This window comes from Nomascus leucogenys, chromosome 9, assembly GCF_006542625.1.
Source record: "Nomascus leucogenys isolate Asia chromosome 9, Asia_NLE_v1, whole genome shotgun sequence".
Taxonomy (NCBI): domain Eukaryota; kingdom Metazoa; phylum Chordata; class Mammalia; order Primates; family Hylobatidae; genus Nomascus; species Nomascus leucogenys.
Genome location: NC_044389.1, coordinates 90,930,488 through 90,955,409, shown reverse-complemented (window position 1 = coordinate 90,955,409; position 24,922 = coordinate 90,930,488). Strand labels below are relative to the sequence as shown.

General features: G+C 39.8%; 1 protein-coding gene and 1 non-coding gene across 2 annotated transcripts; both read right to left on the bottom strand.

Moving 5' to 3' along the window:
* Window positions 1-1,092: 1,092 nt before the first annotated feature.
* Window positions 1,093-18,409, bottom strand: OSTC (oligosaccharyltransferase complex non-catalytic subunit). The gene is made up of 4 exons (XM_003257725.4): window positions 18,206-18,409; window positions 13,547-13,640; window positions 11,547-11,744; window positions 1,093-1,670 (listed from the first exon to the last, which is right to left on the bottom strand). The coding sequence occupies exons 1-4, from the start codon at window positions 18,342-18,344 to the stop codon at window positions 1,652-1,654; spliced, it is 450 nt and encodes a 149-aa protein (XP_003257773.1). The 5' UTR covers window positions 18,345-18,409; the 3' UTR covers window positions 1,093-1,651.
* Window positions 16,756-16,860, bottom strand: LOC115836766. The gene has a single exon (XR_004031788.1). It is a non-coding gene; the product is annotated as a U6 spliceosomal RNA (small nuclear RNA).
* Window positions 18,410-24,922: the final 6,513 nt, after the last annotated feature.

Sequence of the window (24,922 nt, the reverse complement as noted above, 5' to 3'; positions counted from 1 at the left end):
AAAAAAACAACAAACCTTAACAGCACCATCTTATGGTACTTAACTAGGAACTATTCACTACTCAATCAATGACAAAAAGCAGACTTTTGAAGCCATAATCACCCATGAGTTACTTCCTGTCCACCTAGTTTGAACAAGGTTTTAAAATACAGCAAATGACCAAAAAACAAAAAACAAACCAAAAAGTTCTTACTATTGAATCAAGTCTTTTAAGTTGATAAGTGCATATAGGTCCTGTTTTCCTTTCTCAAGGCTTTGGAAATACGGCAACCCTTTTACTCCATCTCTCCCATTATTCTCTATAATACAGACCTTCACTTGCCTTGCTTTTTTTCCCCTTTGTTGAATTTACTAGTATCTGACAGTTTAAAACATTTTAAGTCTGCTGATTTCCCCACAAGAATGTAAGCTCTATAAGGGCACAGTCTTTATTCATTTTACTCACCATGACATTCTCAGTGCTGCCTAGCATGAAAAAGGTACTCAGAATTCTTGAACAAGTAAGTCCTTTTTTACTTAAAGAATGGTCATAATTAAATCAGCCTTGGAATAAGCAGGAAAAAAGCTCACTTGAGAGAAAATTTCACTATAAACTTGAAGATCTTAGGAAAGAATGAATTGAGCCATCAGAGAAGTGAAGCCCATGGCCAGCCAGGGAGAACCAAAAGGCCTGGATAGAAGAAATTAAGTCCAGATTGGTCCAGAGATGTTTTTGTTTGCCTGTTTGTATTTTTAGTAGAGACGGGGTTTCACCGTGTTAGCCAGGATGGTCTCGATCTCCTGACCTCGTGATCCGCCCGCCTCGGCCTCCCAAAGTGCTGGGATTACAGGTGTGAGCCACCGCGCCCGGCCCCAGAGATGTTTTTACATGTGCTCATCTAGCACATTCACATTGACAACTCTGACATAGATATGCAGCCTGTGCTTGAATATTTACAAGGATATAAAGATGCTAACTCTCAAGGTATCCTGCCAACCATATTTTGAAATCTTAGGCTACCAAAAGTAGCTAAAGAAAGTCATAAGATGGGAATGAATGATTAATAGACCAAAAACTTAACACTGTCAGTTAAAAAACAAATATAAAAGGTATTAATTAGAAAAAGTATTTATTTCTGCTCCGTTCATACATCTTATTGTTCAGGAAACAGTTTTACATACATATCTGAAATAATCTACCATCACACACTCTAGTTAAAGGCAAAGCACCATAGGTAAAGCTGATCAGCTGTTCAGAGTTCTCAGCTTATCGAATCTTGCTTCCGGATTTTATGTTAATTTCTGAAAATCAGAAATGTCATCTCCAAAAAATGTTAAGGGGTTGTAAAAAATAATCACTTTATTTGATATTATAGTTGTAGATATGGAGTATATTTTAAGAAATGAAAAACTAAAAAGAAAATGCCACTCAACATCATTGGTATAGCAATAGGTCAGCAGGAAAGAAAAATACTGTGATAAACTTGTCTCTTTAATACCAAGAAGAAATTCTAGTCCAAGCTTCAATACGCTTCCTGTTTTTTCACTAGATCTTTCTTTTACTGCTGCTCTTCATTCTTCTCCATATGTCGTATTAGAGGATTGGTACAGCCTTTAAAACTTCATTGACAGGAGCAAATCCAGTATCCACTGATTTCTTCTCAAAGGCACTCTAACCCATCAGATAGCCCCTGCAGAAATATAATTACAAGCACAAAAAGTGAAAAGAATTGTTTTTGTATTCTCTTATTATTACAGTATTTCAAAATGCCAAAACAAATTTTATGATATATCAAATAAAAATCCAAAAATATAATTGCGTGATTCTTCACTATGGTCCTTATTTCATATCTTGCCCCCCTCACCCCAATATACAAATAAATTACTGAGCCTCAGTTCTACTATCCTTCCCTCTTTTTTTTTTTTTTTTTTTTGAGACGGAGTCTTGCTCTTGTCACCCAGGCTGGAGTGCAATGGTGGGATCTCAGCTCACTGCAACCTCCGCCTCCTGGTTTCAAGTGGTTCTCCTGCCTCAGCCTCCCAAGTAGCTGGGATTACAGGCGTGTGCCACCACACCTGGCTAACTTTTGTATTTTTATGGAGGCAGGGTTTCGCCATGTTGGCCAGATTGGTCTGGAACTCCTGACTTCAGGTGATCTGCCTGCCTTGGCCTTCCAAAGTGCTGGGATTACACGCTTCTGAAGCCCGGCAAAAAAAGTTTTTTTTTTCTTTTGAGATAGAGTTTTGTTCTTGTTGCCCAGGCTGGAGTGCAATGGTGCAATCTTGGCTCACTGCAACCTCTGCCTCCCAGGTTCAAGCGATTCTCCTGCCTCAGCCTCCCAAGTAGCTGGGATTACAGGTGACCCAGCTAACTTTTTCTATTTTTAATAGAGACATGGTTTCACCATCTTGGCCCGGCTGGTCTCAAATGCCCGAACTCAGTTAATCCATCCACCTCGGCCTTCCAAAGTGCTGGGATTACAGGTATGAGCCACCGCGCCTGGCCCTTCCCTCTTAAAGTTACAAAGCAATATGCTAAACAACACAGAACAAGAAAAGGAAGTAAAGAAAAGAAAATGATATCTAAAAGTTAAAGTTAAGAGTCAGAATCAATCTATTTTAGGCTCTCAGAAGTGCAACAAAATCAAGCTGTTTTTTATGGAAAGAAACTGGTTTGGATTTCTAAAAACTCTAATATTACCAGAAGAGAACTGGGAAAATCAGAAGCTATTCAGGACTAGGAGATGAGCCTTTGAGACTTCAAAAAACAGTGTACACAAACATCTGCCCCTGAACCTCTAATACTTTAGGAAATGTCTGGATAACAGGAGCTTTAGTTGTACCTGCTGGTAAGGTCAAACTTCATGCTGGTCAAACAGGAGATCCTTTTATTAAATGTGCAAGTTAGGCCCTGAAATCCACTTTAAATTAAAGCATTAAATCTAGTGTTATAAAAGTTCCAAACCTTTCCTTTGGCAATAAACCCTTAAAGTCTATTATTAATTAAGAATCTACAGGATCAGGAAAAAAAAACAGAAAAATTATGTACCAGCATCCACATTAAGAAAGGGTTTACTAGGCTGGGCGTGGTAGCTCATGCCTGTAATCCCAGCACTTTGGGAAGCCGAGGCAGGTGGAGCACTAGGTCAGGAGTTTGAGACCAGCCTGGCCAACATGGCGAAAACCCACCTCTACTAAAACTACAAAAATTAGCTGGGCGTGGTGACAGACGCCTGTAATCCCAGCTACTTGGGAGGCTTAGACAGGAGAATTGCTTGAACCCAGGAGGTGGAGGTTGCAGTGAGCCAAGATCATGCCATTGCACTCCAGCCTGGTCGAAGAGAGCGAAACTCCATCTCAAAAAAAACAAAAACAAAAACATCCTGGCTAACCCGGTGAAACTCCGTGCTCCAGCCTGGGAAACAGTGTAAGACTCCCATCTCAGAAAAAAAAAAAAAGGTTTACAACACCCTATACTGACTGACGGCTTCAGAATGCCTCTTCTTTTGACCCTACTTCTACCACTTACTGCATGAGCCTGGCAAACCTCACTCAGTTTCCTCATCTGTAAAATGGAGCGCCTCAAAGGGTTTTAAGGATTATAAGATAATCTACTCGTATAGTACTTGCTACTCATAGTTATATGCGCTTGACAAATGTTAGCTGCTATTTTTAGAGTCCCAAGTTTCTTCACTGGTAATGTAGGATTTAAAAACTACTTGATAATACTGAGGTCTCCTCCAGTGCTTGGCACACAGCAAACACTCAAAAATGTGACTTCCCTCCCTTTCAGCTTCTGAACTCACTTGACTCCCTGTATGATTAGACTTATGTTCAGCCAGTGCAATCAACCTAGAACTCACGTACTCTTTTCATTCTGCTGTATCAGCCTGGCCAATCCACACTCTGAGTAAAGAGAACTTTCATCTAACACAACCACCTTGACAACCAGATACTTCTCACCTCCTCCCAAATCCAAAACTGAACAAAAATTTAAAAATAAAAAGGTTCAGCTGGGCACAATGGCTCACGCCTGTAATCCCAGCACTTTGGGAGGCTGTGGCAGGCGGATCACGAGGTCAAGAGATAGAAACCATCCTGGCCAACACGGTGAAACCCCGTCTCTACTAAAAATACAAAAATTACCTGGTGTGGTAGTGCACGCCTGAGTCCCAGCTACTCAGGACGCTGAGGCAGGAGAATTGCTTGAAACCGGGAGGCAGAGGTTGCAGTGAAACAAGATCACGCCACTGCACTCCAGCCTGGCAACAGAGCCAGACTCAGTCCCCCACAAAAAAAAAAAAAAATTAAAAGGTTCTTTGGATATATACATTGACTTTAAAGACCTCACATAAATTTGCTACTATTAATGCCTGATGTGTCACAAAAACGATACTTTAAAACACAAGCTTCACAAGAAAAAAAAAAGGTTCAAGAAGATTTTAAGCAAGCATCCACTAGTATCTGCACTCTGTAGTAGAAGTTACCCAACAGCTAGCTTACACTATGAAACAAGGGTACTAAAGACTCATTAGGAGTAACTTCTTGTCATTTGTATATACCTATATGTGAATATACACTTTGTACTCTATCTCTTAACATAGCTATATATTATGGTATCCTTCCTTGTAACTAGTGGGTGACCCATGCTTGTCAACCTATATTTAGATAGAAAAGAATATTTAAATAGACATGTCCTGTTCAAAGCTGCCAAACTTAAAATAGTTTTACCTTAAGGACGATTTTGGAGATACTAAGAAATATTATGCTATAACAATACCATGTTAGAAAAAAGAAAAGAAGAACAAATACATTACTATACTTCTTGGTAGGAAATAAAAATAAAATTGTTGAAATACACTTACTATAATATATACTCAATCACTTAGCCCCCTCTCATGACCCAGAAAATTTCATAATCTTATATTCAGGCCTGTGAGAATTTTACATAAGTAAAATTGTAGATAAATATAATAAAAAGTAAATCAAGAACTCAAAAACCAACTAGAAACAAGAGAAGCCACCATGAAGGACCTTCTATTTAATCTTTATTTTAAGGCCATTCTTTCAATAATCACTCAGTGCCTCTGTATATTAAGGCAAGCACTGTGCTAGGTTAGCACTAACAGAAACTTCTCAAAACATTACCACATTCAGTATTGCATTTAACCCTTGCAACAATCTTAAAAAGGTGTGTGAAACAAGGATTAGTCTCATTTCACAGATGAAGAGTGTGACAGCAATTAAGTGGTTTGCTCAAAATCACAAGACCAGAAAAGAACAGAACCAGCATTAAAACACAAGTCTCCTCACTCCTGGTCTACTACCCACTCCAATGGTCCTAGAAATGGAAACCTCACTTTCTTCTTTTAGAAATAGTAATGGTTTATTCAGGCTGGGCATGGTGGCTCATGCCTGTAATCCTAGCACTTTGAGAGGCCGAGGCAGGGGCATCACGAAGTTAGGAGATCGAGACCATCCCGGCTAACACGGTGAAACCCTGTCTCTACCAAAAATACAAAAAATTAGCTGGGCATGGTGGCGGGCGCCTCTAGTCCCAGCTACTAGGGAGGCTGAGGCAGGAGAATGGTATGAACCTGGGAGGCGGGGTTTGCAGTGAGCCGAGATGGCACCACTGCACTCCAGCCTGGGCAACAGAGCGAGACTCCGTCTCAAAACAAAACAAAACAAAACAAAAAAACAGTAATGGTTTATTCATTTATTTTTGAAACTGTGGCCATAATCTAACTTGATTAGAACTTTTAGGACTTTTAGGACTCTATCTTTAGAATGAAAACACTGACATTGATTAACACTTACATTATGATTGAGAGCACACCTTCTTATTTAATCTTGACAACTGTAACTCCCCAAGGTATATTAATACTTCATTTAACAGGTTTGGAACCTGAGGCCAAGAGAGTTCACAGAACTAATCCAAAGTCTCAGAGCTATTAAGTGGCAGGCCAAAACTGGACTCCAAATTCCTCAGCCTCTCTGCTACACATTGTCCTCAGCAGCTGTACAAATGTTTTGTTTCTTTAGAATGAATTACGTCCCTTATTTGCTAAAAATGAACCTCGGATATCAGCTTTTTAGTCACTGAAACAATCCAGCTGCTAGTTTCTCTACAGCCTTAATTCTCTAAAATATAGCTCCAAATCTGGAAGGAAATGAAAGAGATTCTCAAACATCTGAAAGTATAGTTACAAAGCCAAGCCATTAAGCTCTCCTTCAGCCAGAACTGATTTAAAAGGTAATTAATAGCTAGGTTATCTATTCCCTCAAGTCACAGAATAACCAGCAAACTGAAAAGAAGAAGAGGGAAAGGATGAAATTACAATAGGTATATACTGATCACCATGACAAGTGACAGGCCAGTGAAATCAACAAAACTGAAAAGTAGTACTGTGCATAACAGAAATGTAAAATGACCCTCAGTGGAGAACGTTAAATTATGTTTAATCTCAGTGTCCAGCAAATAATAGTTATCAAATAATAAATATTTGCTACATACAAAGGTGGGTGTTAACGTGTAATACAACAAACGCTTTAGAAAGAGGTCTGCTGAAAATGAATACAATGTTTTAGTATTTATGTATTTTCAATTACATGAAATCACATATATGCATCATATCATTCCCTAAATAATGTTAGTTTAAATATTATTACATTCATATTTTTTATTCCTTTCTCCCTTTAAGAGAACTTGTTTTCTGAACTGATCCCATGATCTCAGACTTATCCAGAAGATCCTTAGCTTTTCCTCTCAAGCTTAATAAACACTAGGTAAAATTGCTAAAAAGCCATTTTTGCCAGCTGAAATAAGGCAGGCCTTTTGTCCTCAATTATATGATAGTATCTATTTCAAGTAGTTTTATACAGCTTTATAACAGACTTGCCTGAATGCAGGAACCCATCCCTCCATCTCCAATTGAACACTTCGCCTGACTTTAGGGCATTACCATGCCACCACAGGCCACCTTTTATTTTTATTTTTTTAAGATTCTGCTTTTGGCCGGGCATGGTGGCTCACCCCTGTAATCCCAGCACTTTGGGAGGCCGAGGCAGGCAGATCACTTCAGATCAGGAGTTCGAGACCAGCCTCGGCCAACATGGCAAAATCTCGTCTCTACTAAAAATACAAAAATTAGCCTGGCATGGTGGTGCATGCCTGTAATCCCAGCTACTCGGGAGACTGAGGCAGGAGAATGGCTTGAACCTGGGAGGCGGAGGTAGTAGTGAGCTGAGACCGCGCCATTGCACTCTAGCCTGGGTGACAGAGCAAGATTCTGCCTCAAAAAAGGAAAAAAAAAAAAAAGAAAAAGATTCTGCTTTTAAGTTAAAGCTGCCCTAAGAGTGGAGGCTAAAGACAATCTAATGAAGATTCATTATTTTTTCAGAAGAACCAAGTTCAAACTTGGACCAGTCTTCTACTCAGTAACCGAACATCATTTCCTTTGAGTCTATGTATATTTAAAATGCAGTGAACATACAGGCGCATACATACATGATTTCACATACATTACCTCATAAATTATATTAGAACATTTTCATTTTCACAAAATGAAAATTACTCTTTTGAGACTGTACTAATAAAAATATTGGGGACTATGGTTTAATTTTTTCCTTTTAAATGTACTGCTATGTGTGCAAAGTTAATAAACAATCATTCTTTTTTTTTTTTGAGATGGAGTCCCACTCTGTCACCGAGCCTGGAATGCAGTGGCACAATTTCGACTCACTGCAACCTCTGCCTCCTGAGTTCAAGCAATTCTTGTGCCTCAGCCTCCCAAATAGTTGGGATTACAGGCGTGACCACCACGCCCAGCTATTTTTTTTTTTTTTTTTTTTTGAGACGGAGTCTTGCTCTGTCGCCCAGGCTGGAGTGCAGTGGCGCAATCTCGGCTCACTGCAAGCTCCGCCTCCCAGGTTCACGCCATTCTCCTGCCTCAGCCTCTCCGAGTAGCTGGGACTACAGGCGCCCGCCACCACGCCCGGCTAATTTTTTGTATTTTTAGTAGAGAGGGGTTTCACCGTGGTCTCGATCTCATGACCTCGTGATCCACCCGCCTCGGCCTCCCAAAGTGCTGGGATTACAAGTGTGAGCCACCGCGCCCAGCCCTAATTTTTTTATTTTTTAGTAGAGACTGGGTTTCACCATGTTGACCAGGCTGGTCTTGAACTCCTGACCTCAAGTGATCTGCACACCTCGGCCTCCCAAAATGCTGGGATTACAGGCCTGAGCCATTGCGCCCAGGCAACAGTCATTCATTTTTGATGTTTCTTCAAAAGTCAAGACATCAAATAAAACATGTTTTAATTAGTAAAATTATATCAATAGGGGAAACATCAGATCTTTCAAAAAGCATAAATCAGAAAACAGAACCAGTAATACTGTTTCAGTGCTACTGTTTTCTCCCTTTCAAAGGCATCTCTTGCTAAAGGTAACATCTTTGTAAAAAAGAATTCCACCCTGGAGGTTATCATGGTGCATCTTATGATACAGCCATCCTTTATTTCAGATGCTAGAAACAGTTGATTCGGAAAAACCAGTGGCTATTGGTGTTTTTTTTTTTTTGACATCTTTTTTATTGTTGTGGTTATTCCACTCACTATAATCAAACTGTTAGGTCATCACAGATAATTTGCATGAAATAAGAAAGATACACCCTTTCCTTGCTGGGATAGTAACCACAACCCTGTTGTGTGTAATACAGGCCAAAAGTCCTTGCTCATCATCTCCTCTGGGACCTGCAAATATTCTAGGAAAGGTAGTATCATTACTTCCATTTCTTATATAAAACTGTCCATTGTCTCTCCCCACTCCATACCCAAGGTACCAGGCATTAGGAGCTGCAGATGAGAAATGGTATCACAAAGGGAACCATAAATTCATATTAAAAATTCAAATCCTAGATTTAGCTGCATAACAAGATACAGAAAGTAGCAATTTTCTGTTTGGACCACTGTCCTGTTTTGATTAGATCTAAACATAATCTACAACTGAAACCCAGAAAGTATACCCTTTTTCCCTAGCCTAAAGTTTGGATTTAGTCAATGGTGTTACATACTAGCCTATAGAATGCGGACAGGAAGACAAATGTTCACATAAATGATTGCAAAAGTAAGATGAAGGCAATCCAGAGTATTAAACACTTGTCAAAGCTTTTCTGTCAGTAGGAGATAGCTCTATTATCCTGAAAGTCATATTTTCTTAATAGACTCATTCCTAAGAAGAGGACCTAAAACTATAAAGACGGAAAACACTACGTAGAATGAAAACAGCAGGTAGAATGAGAACAAATTTGATTTTATAAGCAAAACCAGGACACTTTCTCTGTTCTAACACATGCCTCCAAAGGTTTCTTTTGTTTTGGTTGTAAATTTTCTTTTTTTTTTTTTTTTTTGAGATGGAGTCTTGCTCTGTCACCCAGGCTGGAGTGCAGTGGCGCGATCTTGGCTCACTGCAAGCTCTGCCTCCTGGGTTCACGCCATTCTCCTGCCTCAGCCTCCCGAGTAGCTGGGACTATAGGCACCCGCCACCATGCCTGGCTCATTTACTGTATTTTTAGTAAGAGACAGGGTTTCACCATGTTAGCCAGGATGATTTCAATCTCCTGACCTTGTGATCCGCCCGCCTCAGCCTCCCAAAGTGCTGGGATTACAGGCGCGAGCCTTTCAGTAACCTCTTTATTCTACCTGGAAGTCTCCTCTTTTCTTGCTCTGCTAATGAAAACTTCAGTCTTTTCTATACCAGTATAACTTACCAGGCTATGGTGACTTACTTCCACTACGAGCAGAAAAACAAGGAACAAAAAGAAGAGGCTGGAGTACCTTAGTCTTCATACAACTTAGCCAATGGCCAGAAATGCCTTCCCCAAATGAAAATAAGAGCTGCTGCCGGGCCCAGTGGCTCACGCCTATAATCCCAGCACTTTGGGAGGCTGAGGCAGGTGGATCATGAAGTCAAGTGTTCCAGAACAGCCTGGCCAACATAGTAAAACCTTGTTTCTACTAAAAATACAAAAAAAATTAGCCGGGTGTGGTGGCGGGCGCCTGTAATCCCACCTACTCGGGAGGCTGAGGCTGTAATCCCAACTACTTATGAGGCTGAGGCAGGAGAATTGCTTGAACCTGGGAGGCGGAGGTTGCAGTGAGCTGAGATTGCACCACTGCACTCCAGCCTGGGCAACAATGCGAGACTCCATCTCAAAAAACAAAAACAAACAAACAAAAAAAAACAAAAAAAGAGCTGCTGCCAGAGGAAACTGAGGCAGCTATATGGCCACACAGACATTCAGCTGACAAAGAACTCCATGCTTTCCCTCCCATCCTGCCAGGACTAAAATGGGAACATGATGATTGTGGGATCATCATGTACTTTTGCCCATTCTACCCCAGGTGTGTTACAGATAATGGACAGGTTAAGTCACAGAACAAGTGAATTTGTAAAATTCAAACACACTAAGAAATCAGCATAGTTGACACTTGATGTTTAACACAGTCCCTAAAAAATAAAATACTAAAAATAAAATACTAAGAGCTAATCTTTGTGGTATGCTTGCCCAAATTTCCTGTTGTTACTGTAGTTACTAATGCATCCATGAATTAAGTCAGAATATATGGAAATGTGATTGTATTTGTTCACATTTCAAGTAAATCATCTTAAACAGAAATATGAAAGATGTCATAAACCATTTTATTTTTCTTCTAAAGATATTGAAAAGTTTTCTGAATCAAAATAATCTTTAAATAGACATTAAACACACATACACACACACACACACACACACACACACACACACACACACACAAATATATAAACATCCTTTTCCTATCTTTTTGAAGGGCAATAACTCTCCCTTCCCTTACAAGGCATAATGGGTTTTCTTCCCACCAATATTCAAAGAGCAGCAACAGTGAGTGATTTGAAGCTATTCCCTACCATTAATACTACTGGAATCCTGTGTTACAGATTAGCCAAAAGGCATTTTAAAGAAACAATGATAGCCGGGCACGGTAGCTCATGTCTATAACCCCAGCACTTTGGAAGGCCAAGGCAGGAGGATCACCTGAGGTCAGGAGTTCAAGATCAACCTGGTCAACCTCGTGAAACCCCATCTCTACTAAAAATACAAAAAATACCTGGGTGCTGTGGTGCGTGCCTGTAATCCCAGCTACTCAGAAGGCTGAGGCAGGAGAATCACTTGAGCCCGGGAGGCAGAGGTTGCAGTGAGCCAAGATTGTGCCATTGCATTTCCAGCCTGGGCAACAAGAGCGAAACTCTGTCTCAAAAAGAAACAATGACTATCTTCAGTCATTGATGCCAGGACAAAGTAACTAAATTTTCTCATGAACATTCATGGGGATAACAACTAAGAAGATCTGTTAGTTTCAATTTTATAAACTATAGCTATAACCTGACAAAGTCACAAATATATTTGGTTTCTGGATTTTTCACCCGTGTAAATGAAAGTTAAATTAAATGTCCTATGACTTTACGTTTTCCAGGTAATCATTTTACCAATTTGCAACATAAGTTGTTGATTACACAAATAACTTACGGCAGTTTCATTCTCATGAATACTCTAGCCATGAAAAAACTCAATAGGACACAGACGAATCCAATGAACAGAAGAAGAAATCTATTGAGTTTTGGGATATTTGGTGCATTCGATCGGTCCAGGATTATGAAACCTAAACCTCCCATTGTAAATAGGAAGCTGGAGGCAAGTCCTTCCATAATATACTGTCCATTTACTCTGGAAAAGAAAAGAATGACCACAGAAAGATAATAAACAGAAATGTTTCCCCTTAAATTGAAATTTCTATTTCTGTTTTGTGCCAAAACATTTTTGTGCTATATTTCTTATTCTTATCCTTACAACTATTTTATTATACCTCTGGATATTCATCCGTCCATTCAACAGATATTTGTTGAGTCTATTAGATGGCAAGCACTGTTTTAGGTTCTGGAGGATACAACAATGAATAAAACAGACAAAAATCTTTGTCTTCATGGAGTTCACATTCAAAAAAAGTTGTAAAACCTCAACTAACACAACCGTTTATGTAAAATAAATACTCTTTATGTATATGAATGCTTTACCCAGAACTTTAGCTTAACTTTTTTTTTTGAGACGGAGTCTTGCTGTCGCCCAGACTGGAGTGCAGTGGCACGATCTTGGTTCACTGCAACCTCCACCTCCCAGATTCAAGCAATTTTCCTATACCTCGGCCTCCTGAGTCGCTGGGACTACAGGTGCGTGCCACCATGCCTGGCTAATTTTTTGTATTTTTAGTGGAGACGGGGTTTCACTGGGTTAGCCAGGATAGTCCCAATCTCCTGACCTTGTGACCCGCCCACCTCGGCCTCCCAAAGTGCCGGGATTACAGGCGTGAGCCACTGCGCCCGGTCTAGGTTAGCTTTTTTTAAAAGTTATGCTATTTAAATTTCTACTATCAATTTCAAACTAATTTTGAATTGGTTAGATGTGTTTCTTGAAGTTTTATGTTAATAATAATAAACTTGTTTCAAATAGAAATATTTTAAAAAGAAACTGTTCTTAAATAAGGCTCCATGAGCCCCATAAGAACTTCAGTGAACTACAAACCCCTATAATTGTATGTAAAAGTGTGTGTGTGTGTATTTTTCTAGGGATACAGAGCTTTTATCAAATTCTCATAGTTCAGGGACCTCAAAAAGAAAATTTCTCGTTAAAGGGATGATTACACATAGGCATATGTAAAGAGAGTGTTTTTTTTTTTTTTTTTTATCAATTGTTTTCATTGAAAACACAATATATGCACCAGGTTCAAAATTCAAACAGTGTGAAAGAGGGCACTATGAAAAGCCACCCTACCATCAACCTGTCATTAACTCCCCTCCACAGAGAATACTAATAAATCTTTCCAGAAATATTCTATGCATAAATAGCATTACTGCAAACATAAACATATAGCTATGTTTAGGTAGATATTTATCAAGTAAATTTTAGAAAGCAATATAAGCATTGTTCAGGTGAACAAAACCACACTGGAACGGGGTTTCACTGATGAAATAGAACCCTCGAGTCTCAAAAATATTTTTGTTATTTAATGGTATAGACCAGAGTATAGTCCAAAAATATTTTCTTAAGTACCCATATAGTAAATATCTTAGGCTTGCGGGGTATATGGTTTATGTCATACTTATTCAACTCAGCCACTGTAGCTTAAAAGCAGCCATAGATCATATATAAACACATGGGCATGCTTACCTCCAATAAAACTTTTTTGGGGGAAAAAAAAAAAGCAGCTATAGTTCGCTGACCCCAGAACAATCTATAAATGTAGTTTAAACTGACACCCTACTGTAAATTGGTGATACATCAATCATTATGAAATACTTTCTTAATAAATAATATACTCTTGTTCTTGACTCACTTTCTGCCATTTCAGAATCCAGCATTTTAAAACAGCTGTTGTCTAAATACCCATAGGTTTTATTCTATTTTTAAATAAGCTGGCATACCCCAGCAACCTTCTTTCCCACCACCAAATCATTCAAAAAGGTATCTTTTACCTGTAGGCCAAGAAAGCTACTGGCCTCTGATGCCCATGTTCATCAGTCATAGAGCCGACACTTGGAGGTTCAACAATAACATCATAAATTATTCCTATAAGACAGACAACAGAACAGATTAGATTGTATTACTAATTTTTGAAAACAGGATTATAGTTTTCATTGTCTTTTAAGGTTCATTTACTTTTTTTTTTTTTTGAGACAGAGTCTCGCTCTGTCGCCCAGGCTGAGAGTGCAGTGGCACCACTTGGTTTACTGCCAAACTCTGCCACCCAAGTTGAAGCAATTCTCCTGCCTCAGCCTCCTGAGTAGCTGGGACTACAGGCGCCCACCACCATGCCCAGCTAATTTTTGTATTTTTAGTAGAGACGGGGTTTCACCATATTGGTCAGGCTGGTCTCAAACTCCTGACCTCAGGTGATCCACCTGCCTCAGTCTCCCAAAGTGCTGGGATTACAGGTGTGAGCCACTGCACCCGGCCAAGGTTAATTTATTTTTAAATAGGAATGCTCTGATTGTATTATTATAACCAAATGTGGCCCAACTCATCTAAGGTCCTGATAAATCATTCAGACATTCAACTCAATGTTTTAGAATTACTCTGAAAACAGTCTGATATCTAAATGAAGTACAAATTTCATAAAGGAAATTCATCCAATAAGAGTTGCTAATACTCAGGAATGACTTTAGTATAAAGGGGATTTAAAACTAAAGGCTCTACTTCAGTTCACAAAAATTGTCTCAGATATACTTAGTTTCCATAAATTGAAAAATAACTAGAGAAATTGCTTAAATGTAAAACAAGGAGACATTTTAAAACCATGCCATCAGGCAGAATGGCAATACTACAGATTCATAATCATTAACATTAATGCCCACCATTATGTCATAATGTCATCGTGATCATTAATGTTCATCAGCACTAATAGTTTTCTCAATCTCCCACTGTCAACATCTACTCTACCTTCTCCACTGTTCTCAAACATCTTCATCTCCAGCTTTTCTTAAGCATAACAAGCCTATCTCCCTTATCCTAGCCTGACAAAACAATCCTATAGGAATTCCCTTGTCTTTTCCCCACCAAATCTACAAATACCTGGTACCTGCATCCATCCTCACTTCCTTCTTTCCAGCTACAAAAAGGAAGATTCCCACCTCCTATTATGTGGGATCCCTTTTGCAATTATCAGGAGTCCATTCCCACTTGGACTCTCAGGGACTTTATTCCTTTGGATATCTCTCCTCTCTCCTGTATTTTCAAGCTCTCCTTCCCTACATCAACCCTCCTTGACTTCAGATCCTCTTAGCTAACATCCTATTTCTATCTTTGCTTTCTGAAAGGGAGTCAGACTTTCTTCTGGAAAGACTTAGGCAAACGTGCCATCTCCCCTTTCTTACTTACCCTTCATTCTTCAACTCAATCCAATCTGGCTTCTGCAACCATTGATACTGCTCTTTCTAAGGTCACCAATGATCTCCATGTTGTCAAATTCAATGGACACTTTTCAGTTCTCATCTTAGGAAGACTTCTCAGAAGCACTCAATCCAGTTTACTAAACCAATTTCTAGAAAAACACCTCCTTATGGCTTTTGTGATACTCCTCTTCATGTTTTCTTGCTACCTCTCTATTGGGCCTCTTCTTTTATAAAACCACTAAATGTTGGAGGCCCTCAGGGATTGGTCCACTGTCCTCTTCTACTTCTCTCCAAAATGAACTCCCAGGGCTTTCAATTTCATGTGCTAAAGACTCTCAATGTGATGTGCCAAGGCCTCTCAAATAATGCCAGTACCATTAGAATTACACGTAAGCTCCTCAAGAACAGGGACTTTGGACTTTGCCTATACTCTTCAGTGTCTCATGGGAGTTCCAGAAATGTCTGTTAGTTGATCAACTTCAACACAGGCCTCTTTTCTCAGGTCTAGACACATGTGACACATCCAACTAATTTTACCCCAAAACAACCTCTGGTGCACCATTTTCCACCAAAAGCTTTGTTTTTTCAATCTCAGGAAATGATACTTCCATCTATTCAGGTGCTCAAACCAGAAACCTGTAAGATTCCTTCCCACTTCACTCTTCCCCTACACCCAGTGAATTCAAGACCTACTGAATCTACTTCCAACATATCTTTCATTGTATTATCCTAATCTCCACTACCATAAACCTTGTATAGTCTAAGTCAACTACAAAGGCCACCTAATTGGTCTTTTGGTCTCACATCTGCCCTACGTTTCCCTCTGCCTAGCATATCCTTTCCCCGAACTCTTCTGATTTTGGCTTACATATCATTTCCTCAGGAATCACATCCAATCCAATCCAGATGATGCTTACAAATCCCTTCATTTTCTCAAAAACCTCTTGTTCTTTTCTTTCACCGTATTTATAACCATTTTTTGTTTGTTTTCATTTTTTGAGAGAGGGTCGGGTCTTGCTCTGTCACCCTGGCTGGAGTGCAGTGGTGCCATCACAGCTTACTGCAGCCTCAGCTTCCCAGGCTCAGGCGATCCTCCCACTTCAAACTCCTGCACCGTAGTCCCAGCTACTTGGCATGTACCACCACGCCTGGTTAATTTTTTGTATTTTCGGTAGAGACAGGGTTTCGCCATGCTGCCCAGGCTGGCCTCGAACTCCTGGGCTCAAATGATCCAACTGGCTCAGGCTCCCAAAGTGTTGGATTACAGGCGTGAACCACTGCACCTGGCCTGTTTTTGTGACCATTTTTAATGGACAAAAAAATTACGTGACATTTAACATGTCTTAACTATGACATTATAAGCTTCAGGAGGTCAGGGTCCTTATGTTTTGTTCTATTATCTCCAGTACCTAGTGCCTGGAACTTAACAGGGACTCAGTATCTATTTGCTGACTATTTGTCAGCAACAAATAGTTTATTTATAAAGGTGCACTCAGTTTTTAGAAGAGACTTCTTCCCTTCCAGTGGCAAAACCAATTCAGCACACAACATACTTCATAGACCTGGCCACTAAAAGGCATCCTTTCCACTTTCCCCCAGTGGTTGGGACAGAGAATCTCCCCATTGCAATAATCAACAGGGAAAAAAAGAGGGCTACAAAGAAAACTGAGGCTTCTCGCAAAGAATCCGACTCCAAGAGAAGTAAGGGTTACAGGAAAGAAACTAGCATTATTCATTATTATTACTGAATAATGACTTTTTTTTTTTTGTCCAACGACCTTCATGAACTGTGCAAAAATATGGAACGCTTCACGAATTTGCGAGTCATTCTTGCAGAGGCCATAGTAATCTTCTCCCTATCATTCCAATTTTAGTATATGTGCTACCAAAGCGAGCACTCAATAATAATACTGACATATTCTATATTATTTATTTTTAAAAGTTTAAATGCCACATGCATTTTAAATTTTGTTTATTCAGTACAGTAGCTATTAACTTGATGAGCAAATGTTAATGGTTAATGCTAATGCAATGCTAGATAGTATCTTGTTACCAAAAAAGTATTTAAATGTAACTCAAATATTTAAATGTAATTTATTTAAATGAACAAAAGTTAATTTTCACTATTCTAGATTGGGGGAAGGGGGCAAATTCAAAGGTGCCTTCTAGAACTCAGCTCTCTCAGTCTGAATCCTCCCCCTTCAGTGCCAACTATTCTCATAAAACATCTATGAAAATAACAATTATATGGCCACTCCCTTAAAAGTAGAACTACTTTTGCTATCCCAAATCCGTAGCTTTAATTTTATAATTTCCAGGTTAAGTACACCACTTCCCAAAATCTAAATTAATTTTATAATTTCCAAGTTAAGTACACCACTTCCCCAAATCTAAATGTACACAGTAGCACAGTTCTAAGTAAATCTTGGAACTGTGGCCTGAGAGAGTAGTGGCTCTGAAAAGACTGTAGCCGGACTGCCAACTCACCAGTACATAAGGCAACGCCCCTTGCAATTTTCTATTTGAAAAGGACAGAATAAGATGATAGACAATTCAGAAGCGTTTAATAGTAATGCTATTTATCTTATTTTTTAATTCTCAACTTCTTCCCACTGAAATACAGTATCGTCTGCAAATCTCACCTCCAATCTCAAATATTTATCACACCTGTGATTTCATAAAATTCCATTGATATTTATCGTAGGTCATGCAAAAGGCAACACAGAACCGTAGGTTTGAGCCAACAAAACTAAAGATTGTCAAGTCTCTTCCAAGATTCCAGGACAAAGACAAGTTTAAAAGTCCCACAAGCTCTTGACCAACCATGGAAGCGGAGTTGGCCAAACTAGACTTTCCCAGGACCTTTATCAAACAACCAACCATGGAAACGGAGTTGGCCAAACTAGACTTTCCCAGGACATTTATCAAACAACGTATGGCAAGCAACAAAAAGAGCAACAATTTGGTCTTGAAAAATATATATTTGACTGGGATCCCTGGGATGGGAGGGCTAGGAGAGGAAAGGCAATGGGAGTGAGAACACGAATTCTCTCAAGACAGGGCCTGAGGGCGAATAAACTTGGACGTTAACACTCCGGACCCCAGAACTCCCCTCCACCCTCAGAAAAGATCCAAAGCAGAGCGATGCTTCCCCCGGGGCTGAGAGTCAGCGGACCAGACGCGCCTCCCGGGGCGGGTCAGTTCTCCGCGCCTCAGCTTCTCGGGCCCGACAGCCCGAGTTACCTCCGGTGATGAGGAAGTAAGACACCACCACCAGAGCATACACAGTCATGGCCGACGGCATGTGTAACCAGGGCGGCTTCTTCAGCTTCAGGTTGGGACATTCGAGCACTAAGAACGGGACACGGTACAAAGTCTCCATGTTGGTGGCAGCCAGGGCCGTTCTCGCCCTCAAGCCCCACGCGCCACCCGGAAACAGGCCCGCCCTCCCTAACAACTGCGCGTGCGCGAGGAAAGGACCCGCAGATCCGTAAAGCTCGGAGGTGGTTACTATACTCATAGAAGAAAATAAGAAACTAAATGAAACAAATAAATGATATGAATAAAATGTTGTAAATTATTTAATCTAATTAAACTTAAATTGTGATAATATACTCTACTTTTTTCTAATGGATATATAGGTAATTTGTGTACCTTCAAGGACCTGCGGGACTTCTAACGTGGCCAAGCCGGAGAAGCGGAGGCCAAGGAATCTAGCTGAGCCCCGCCCACTCGCTGATGCTGGGGATTTGAGAGTTGATTGGACAGGGGACGCTCCCGGTTCCCAGAGCGGGAGATGAATGGGAACTTTTGGATAGAAATGCCTTTTATATTAGAGGTTTTTTCAAGGCATAGGAAAAGCCAGAGGCTGCTGAGCTTTTACTTCCGGATGTAGTCGTGGTAATAATAAGAATTAATAATAATTGCTAAAGTAATATGTTATCAATTTTTTTAAACATCCAGCCTGGATCACAAATGTCAACAGGACAGCTCTGCAGGGATGCCTTAATGCTGATAGCTTGGCATGACCATAATACTATTTTGAATAACTCATCCTCTCAACTTTGCTCTTCCCTTGGTCATCTGTATGTCGGTAAAAGGTAAAATCCCTCTGGCCAAAAATCTTAAAGTCGTCTGGATTTCTCTCCTTACTAACCTTCTGCATCCAAAATATTAGTAGGTCTCTTTGGCTGCACTACCAAAATATCTCCAATTCATCTGCCCCTCACCATTCCACCACTGACACCCTAGTGTGAGCCACCGCCATCTCTGGTCTGGGCAACAGTTACAATCCAAATAGATGAAAATACATGATGGAGAATTAGCCATTAGGGATGGACTAGAAAGTCTAAAAGATTTTTTGTTTTCTGTTTTGCTTTTCTTTTTTATATAATCTTTGAAGACTCTACAAATGTTAACTTCCTTTTGGAGCAAGAGTTAAGAGTCACTGATTACATAAGTCCAGAGCATACTGACACATTATAGAGCCAATGTTTTTATATTTTTTTATTTGCTTGTTACTAAGCCCGTGGTTTTTTTTTACAGGATGCCATGTATTGGTTCTGCACTTCTAATTAGCTAACAACTCAATTGTTAAGAAATTGTTTGAAGACCATAATGAAAATACTATCAAAACATTATAGTATCCAATTCTAAGTACAGTTGAGGCTTGCTGCCCTTACTGTTCATTAGTGAGACTCTCCCCCAGAGTCGTATTACCTATGTCTTAACGGAGCCACACGAATCTTAGGTTATGTAAAGGCCAGTGATAACACCAATAATGAATGCATTTACACCAGAACCAGCGTTTATATGTAGGAAGTTTCTCTGGGCACTGTAAAGCAGAATGTTTCTGAAATTCCCACAGTTTTATAAGTAAGGAACACTTTGGAACAATTAAAATATTTTGCTTTGGTATGAAGAAAAAAATAAAAATAAAATATTTTGCTTTGGAAAAACAGGGATTAAAGGTTTTTTAATTTCGTTTATAACTTAAAAAGGAATCTAACATTAATTAACCACTGCTTGGCAGGTACTATGTTAAGTGATTTACATTTGTGCTTATATACTCTTCATGACAATTCTGTTAGGTAAATACTAGTATAACTGCTTTACATATGACAAAACTGACTCCAGGGAAGGGAAATAAACTCAAAAAGTGTAGTATAGTCTGTGACTGGATGAGACCTAAAAGGCAATTGCTGTAGAAGTAAAATAGATTTAAGAGGTTTAAGATGGCATACGTTTATATATTTATTCTTCTTCCTGTATATACTAGGGACACATCCTTTCTACATACATTGTGGAAAACATCGAAATTATTAATATATAATTTTTAAATGAAAAATTAATTTCATAAATAATAAAATTGCCAAGTGAGAACACACTGCATTCATCTCTATGTTGAATTATTCTATCACTTTCCAAAAAGTAAGTTTGCTCCAGGAACCAATTCATTACTATTTTTTAACCTCTTAAGCTTTGAAATATTTTTCAACATGAGTTTATAATACTCTATAAGCCACATATAAAAGAGACCTTTCATGAGTAAGATATGCATGTCTCTTATCATCCATGTCCTAACCCACAATTCCTACAGAAAAATGTTCTATTTAAACATAACATAAACTCTGTAACTGAAAACCAAAGAAATAATGAACATAACAGTGGGCATTAGAGCATGCCCTTAAATAAACATATAATCTAATCATTCAGTGGTTGTCTATTTATAGATGAAGAAGGACAAATGTTCAGAGAAACACAGTTTATAATATGCAGTAGAGCTGTCATCTTAAGCTACACATAAAAGCAAATGTTAATAATTCTTACTGTGCACAAGCAAATATATATTCAAAGAAGAAAAAAGTGTGAAGATGGTATCTACCAAGCTTTCTGTGTTCATTGTAGAATATTTTAATAAAAAGCCTTGAAGTCAGAAATGGTTCTGCCAGTCAAAAGAGAGGGAGAGCTCCACAAATAAGTTTTTAACTAAATTCTAAACAAACCAGAATTACAAAGGCTACAAATATTATTGATTTCTGTTTATTTAAATATGTGTTGGGCCGGGCGCGGTGGCTCACGCTTGTAATCCCAGCACTTTGGGAGGCCGAGGCGGGCGGATCACGAGGTCAGGAGATCGAGACCACGGTGAAACCCCGTCTCTACTAAAAATACAAAACAAAATTAGCCGGGCGTGGTGGCGGGCGCCTGTAGTCCCAGCTACTCGGAGAGGCTGAGGCAGGAGAATGGCGTGAACCCGGGAGGCGGAGCTTGCAGTGAGCCGAGATTGCGCCACTGCACTCCAGCCTGGGCGACAGAGCGAGACTCCGTCTCAAAAAAAAAAAAAAAAAAAAAAAAAAAAAATATGTGTTGGAGAGGAAATTAGTAGCTTTGTTTTTTGTAGGATAATAATACTAATATTAACCTGGATTTTTATTTATGAAGACATTTTGCAGTTTGGTTGACAGTCTCTTGAATTATGTTCTTTCCCACTAGGTTCTGTATAAGCATGAGTACAAAGCACTATTATGTCTCATGATCTAAATAAAAACTCTTTCTAATACAATATTGTGGAGTTTGGTGTTATTGTTGTAGTTATTTTACATTTTGAAGGTTGTTTTTAAAATTATATGCAAGTAATGGCTGGGCACGGTGGCTCATGCCTGTAATCCCAGCACTTTGGGAGGCCAAGGTGGGCAGATCATTTGAGGTCAGGAGTTCAAGACCAGCCTGGCCAACATAGTGAAATCCTGTCTCTACTAAAAATACAAAAAGTAGCTGGGCATGGTGGCACACACCCGTAATCCCAACTACTCGGGAGGCTGAGGCAGGAGAATTGCTTGAACCCAGGAGACGGAGGTTGCAGTGAGCCAAGATTATTCCACTGCACTCCAGCCTAGGCAACAGAGTGAGCTCCTTCTCAAAAAAAAAAAAAAATTAAGCCAAATATGGTTCAGAAAGATATATAGAGATATTTAGTTGACAAGGAATCAACTGTGGTGGATTTGTATTTGTATTGTGTTAACTTAGCTAAGCTGAACTACATCTCCCAGAATCCCTTCATTGCAGAGCTCTAAATTAGTATGGGCCATAAGAGACATCATTATTTTTAAGAAACATATTGTTTAACTAGTGAAGTAACTTTCCAACTGATCTTCAGTTATTTCTGAAACATTAAAAATACCCAATTAAAAATAGTGGGTTAAAAAAATTGTAAAGCATTCATATCGTGGAATATTATACAGCTATTAAAAAGCACACTGTGGAAATTTATTTTCTGGAATGGACAGATGTCCAAAATAGCTGTTTTTTTCTGAGACAGAGTCTCACTCTGTCACTCAGGGTAGAGTGCAGTGGTGCAGTCATGGCTCACTGCATTCTTGACCTCCTGGGCTCAAGCAATCCTCCTGCCTCATCCTCCCAAGTAGCTGGGACTACAGGCACATGCCACCTTACCTGGCTAATTTTTGTGTTTCTTTATAGAGATAGGGTTTCACTATGCTGCTTAGGCTGGTCTCGAACTCCTGGGCTCAAGAGATCCACCCACCTTGGTCTCCCAAAGTGCTGGGATTATAGGCATAAGCCACCATGCCCGGCCTCCACAATAGGCTTAAAATGAAGAAAATCAGACCATAAAATTGTATGTAGAGTACTGGCTCATTTGTTATTGTATGCATTTTCCACTGGAAAAAAGTCTGAAGGAACATAAGATGACTGTGTCTATGTGATGTGATTATAGATTATTTTTCCCTTCTTTGAAACTACTCATATTTCCTAATTTTTCTTTAATAAGCATATATTACTTTTGTAATTAAAATAAACTTTTATAATAGTACTTTGTAAGAACACAAAGTACTTTCTGGTCTCACATCAGCACATCTGTCTCTCTATCCAGGTGTTCACTGCTGTATTCTGTGAGCGATGCATAATAATGCTTCTCATATTTGCTTACATTCAAGTAGGAGTGATTGGGTGTTTATTACTATGTACCATTACACAGCCAATTGTAATATCAGAAACTCAGTGTCTCAAATTCAGGGACAAAATCTTTTTCACCATGGAATTCCTACCACCTCTCACCGTGCTGGCACATAGTAGGACTCATTAAATAAGTTGAATGAATCAATAAATGAACCCCTGATTCTTCCATTTCCTTTGATCCTTCAAGGTGTCATCTTAGCAATTGTACTTCCTTAATGTTTATTTAGTTTGTTCCCTCCTTTCTACCTCCACCACCACTTATTAATTCAGATCCACATGATGTCCTGCCTCTATTTCTCTCTACATTGCAGCTAGGGTGCATTGTTTAAGAAACAGAACAAATCTCATTATGCCAATCAAGATGCTGTCTTTACTGCTAGCTAGAGAGAAGTAAGCAGCTAAACGGGAAGTAAAATTTGGTTCTTTTTATTCACTGCTGCCTTCTTTGCTATGTTACAACTCCTTTCCATATTTTAATACTTGTTTTGTGGAAATACGCCTAATCTCACACACTTCCCTCCGTTTCCTTGCCAAGATGGGAATCAATGGCATCAGGCAAGGCCGGGCATGGTGGCTCATGCCTGTAATCCCAGCACATTGGGTGGCTGAGGCCAGTGGATAACCTGAGGTCGAGAGTTCGAGACCAGCCTGGCCAACATGGCAAAACTCCATCTCACTAAATATACAAAATTAGCTGAGCGTCATGGTAGGCATCTGTAATCCAAGCTACTCGGGAGGCTGAGGCACGAGAATCACTTGAACCCGGGAGGTGGAGGCTGCCGTGAACTGAGATTTTGCCACTGCATTCCAGCCTGGGCAACAGAGAGAGACTCCGTCTCAAAATCAAACAAACAAAAAAAGACAGTAGGCAGTAGTGTTGGTGATGACAATGTTCATCACTTATTTATTCATTCATCAAGCATTTATGGATCATGTAGCAGAAACAAGCTGTCCTAAATGCTGTCAGTGCCAAGATAACCAGTGCATAACTCTTATCCCCAAGAAACTGTTATCCTAGTCTGAGGAGAATGCACGCTATGGCAGAACTGCCTGAGAAGCACATGCCTATTGGAGGTTTGGGCCAATTGGGCTTTGAGAGACCTGAGGAAATAGTGATTAATTCTCACAGGTAGGCAGTGCACAGTGGCTCACGCCTGTAATCACAGCATTTTGAGAGGCCGAGGTGGGTGGATCACTTGAGGTCAGGAATAGGAGGTCAGGAATGGCCTGGCCAACATGGTGAAACCCCGCCTCTACTAAAAATACAAAAATTAGCTGGGCGTGGTGGCACATGCCTGTAATCCCAGTTACTTGGAGGCTGAGGCAGGAGAATCACTTGAACCCAGGAGGCAGAGGTTGCAGTGAGCCAAGATCGCACCATTGCACTCCAGCCTGGGCGACACAGCAAGACTCTGTCTCAAAAAAAAAAAAAATTCTCAAACAGGTAGGGAAAAGGCAGGCTTACAGAAGTGCTCACATTTGAGCTGGAGCATTGATAGAAGAGCTGGATTCCTCGGTTGGGAAAAGGCTTTCAGGCATGTGGACAAGGCTGAGCAAAGGCAGAGAGATGGGAAAGCCCCAAAGGTGGTAACAGAGTGATGGTGATGATGGAGGAGTAAAAGTGGAGATGCGACCTAAAAAAGAAGAAGACTGACTAGTCAGGGTCTTTCAATGTCATGATGCTTTTAGATTTCATTATATAGGCATAAAGAAGTATTGAAGGATTTTAAAACTTGAAATGATTAGTATTGTGTTTGGAAGAATAGATGGGATGACAGAAAGACTTGAGGCAGAGAAACCTTTTAGGACCTTAGTGTGGAAGTCCAGATGAGAGACAGCGAGGGGCTGAGACAGACTGGGAGTGAGGAGAGCAGGGAGGGTGGTGGTAAAGCAAAAGCTATAAAAGATCTTTTTTTTTTTCTTTTTTGTGAGCTGGCGTCTCACTCTGTCGCCAGGCTGGAGTGCAGTGACTCGATCTCC

What these genes read in the sequence shown, in the direction of transcription:
- OSTC (XM_003257725.4), bottom strand. Translation starts at nt 18,344, where the DNA reads ATGGAGACTTTGTACCGTGTCCCGTTCTTAGTGCTCGAATGTCCCAAC. An exon ending in TTACTTCCTCATCACCGGAG is followed by an intron (nt 13,641 to 18,205) that starts GTAACTCGGGCT and finishes TCTGTCTTATAG; the next exon opens with GAATAATTTATGATGTTATT. An exon ending in GTAGCTTTCTTGGCCTACAG is followed by an intron (nt 11,745 to 13,546) that starts GTAAAAGATACC and finishes TTTCTTTTCCAG; the next exon opens with AGTAAATGGACAGTATATTA.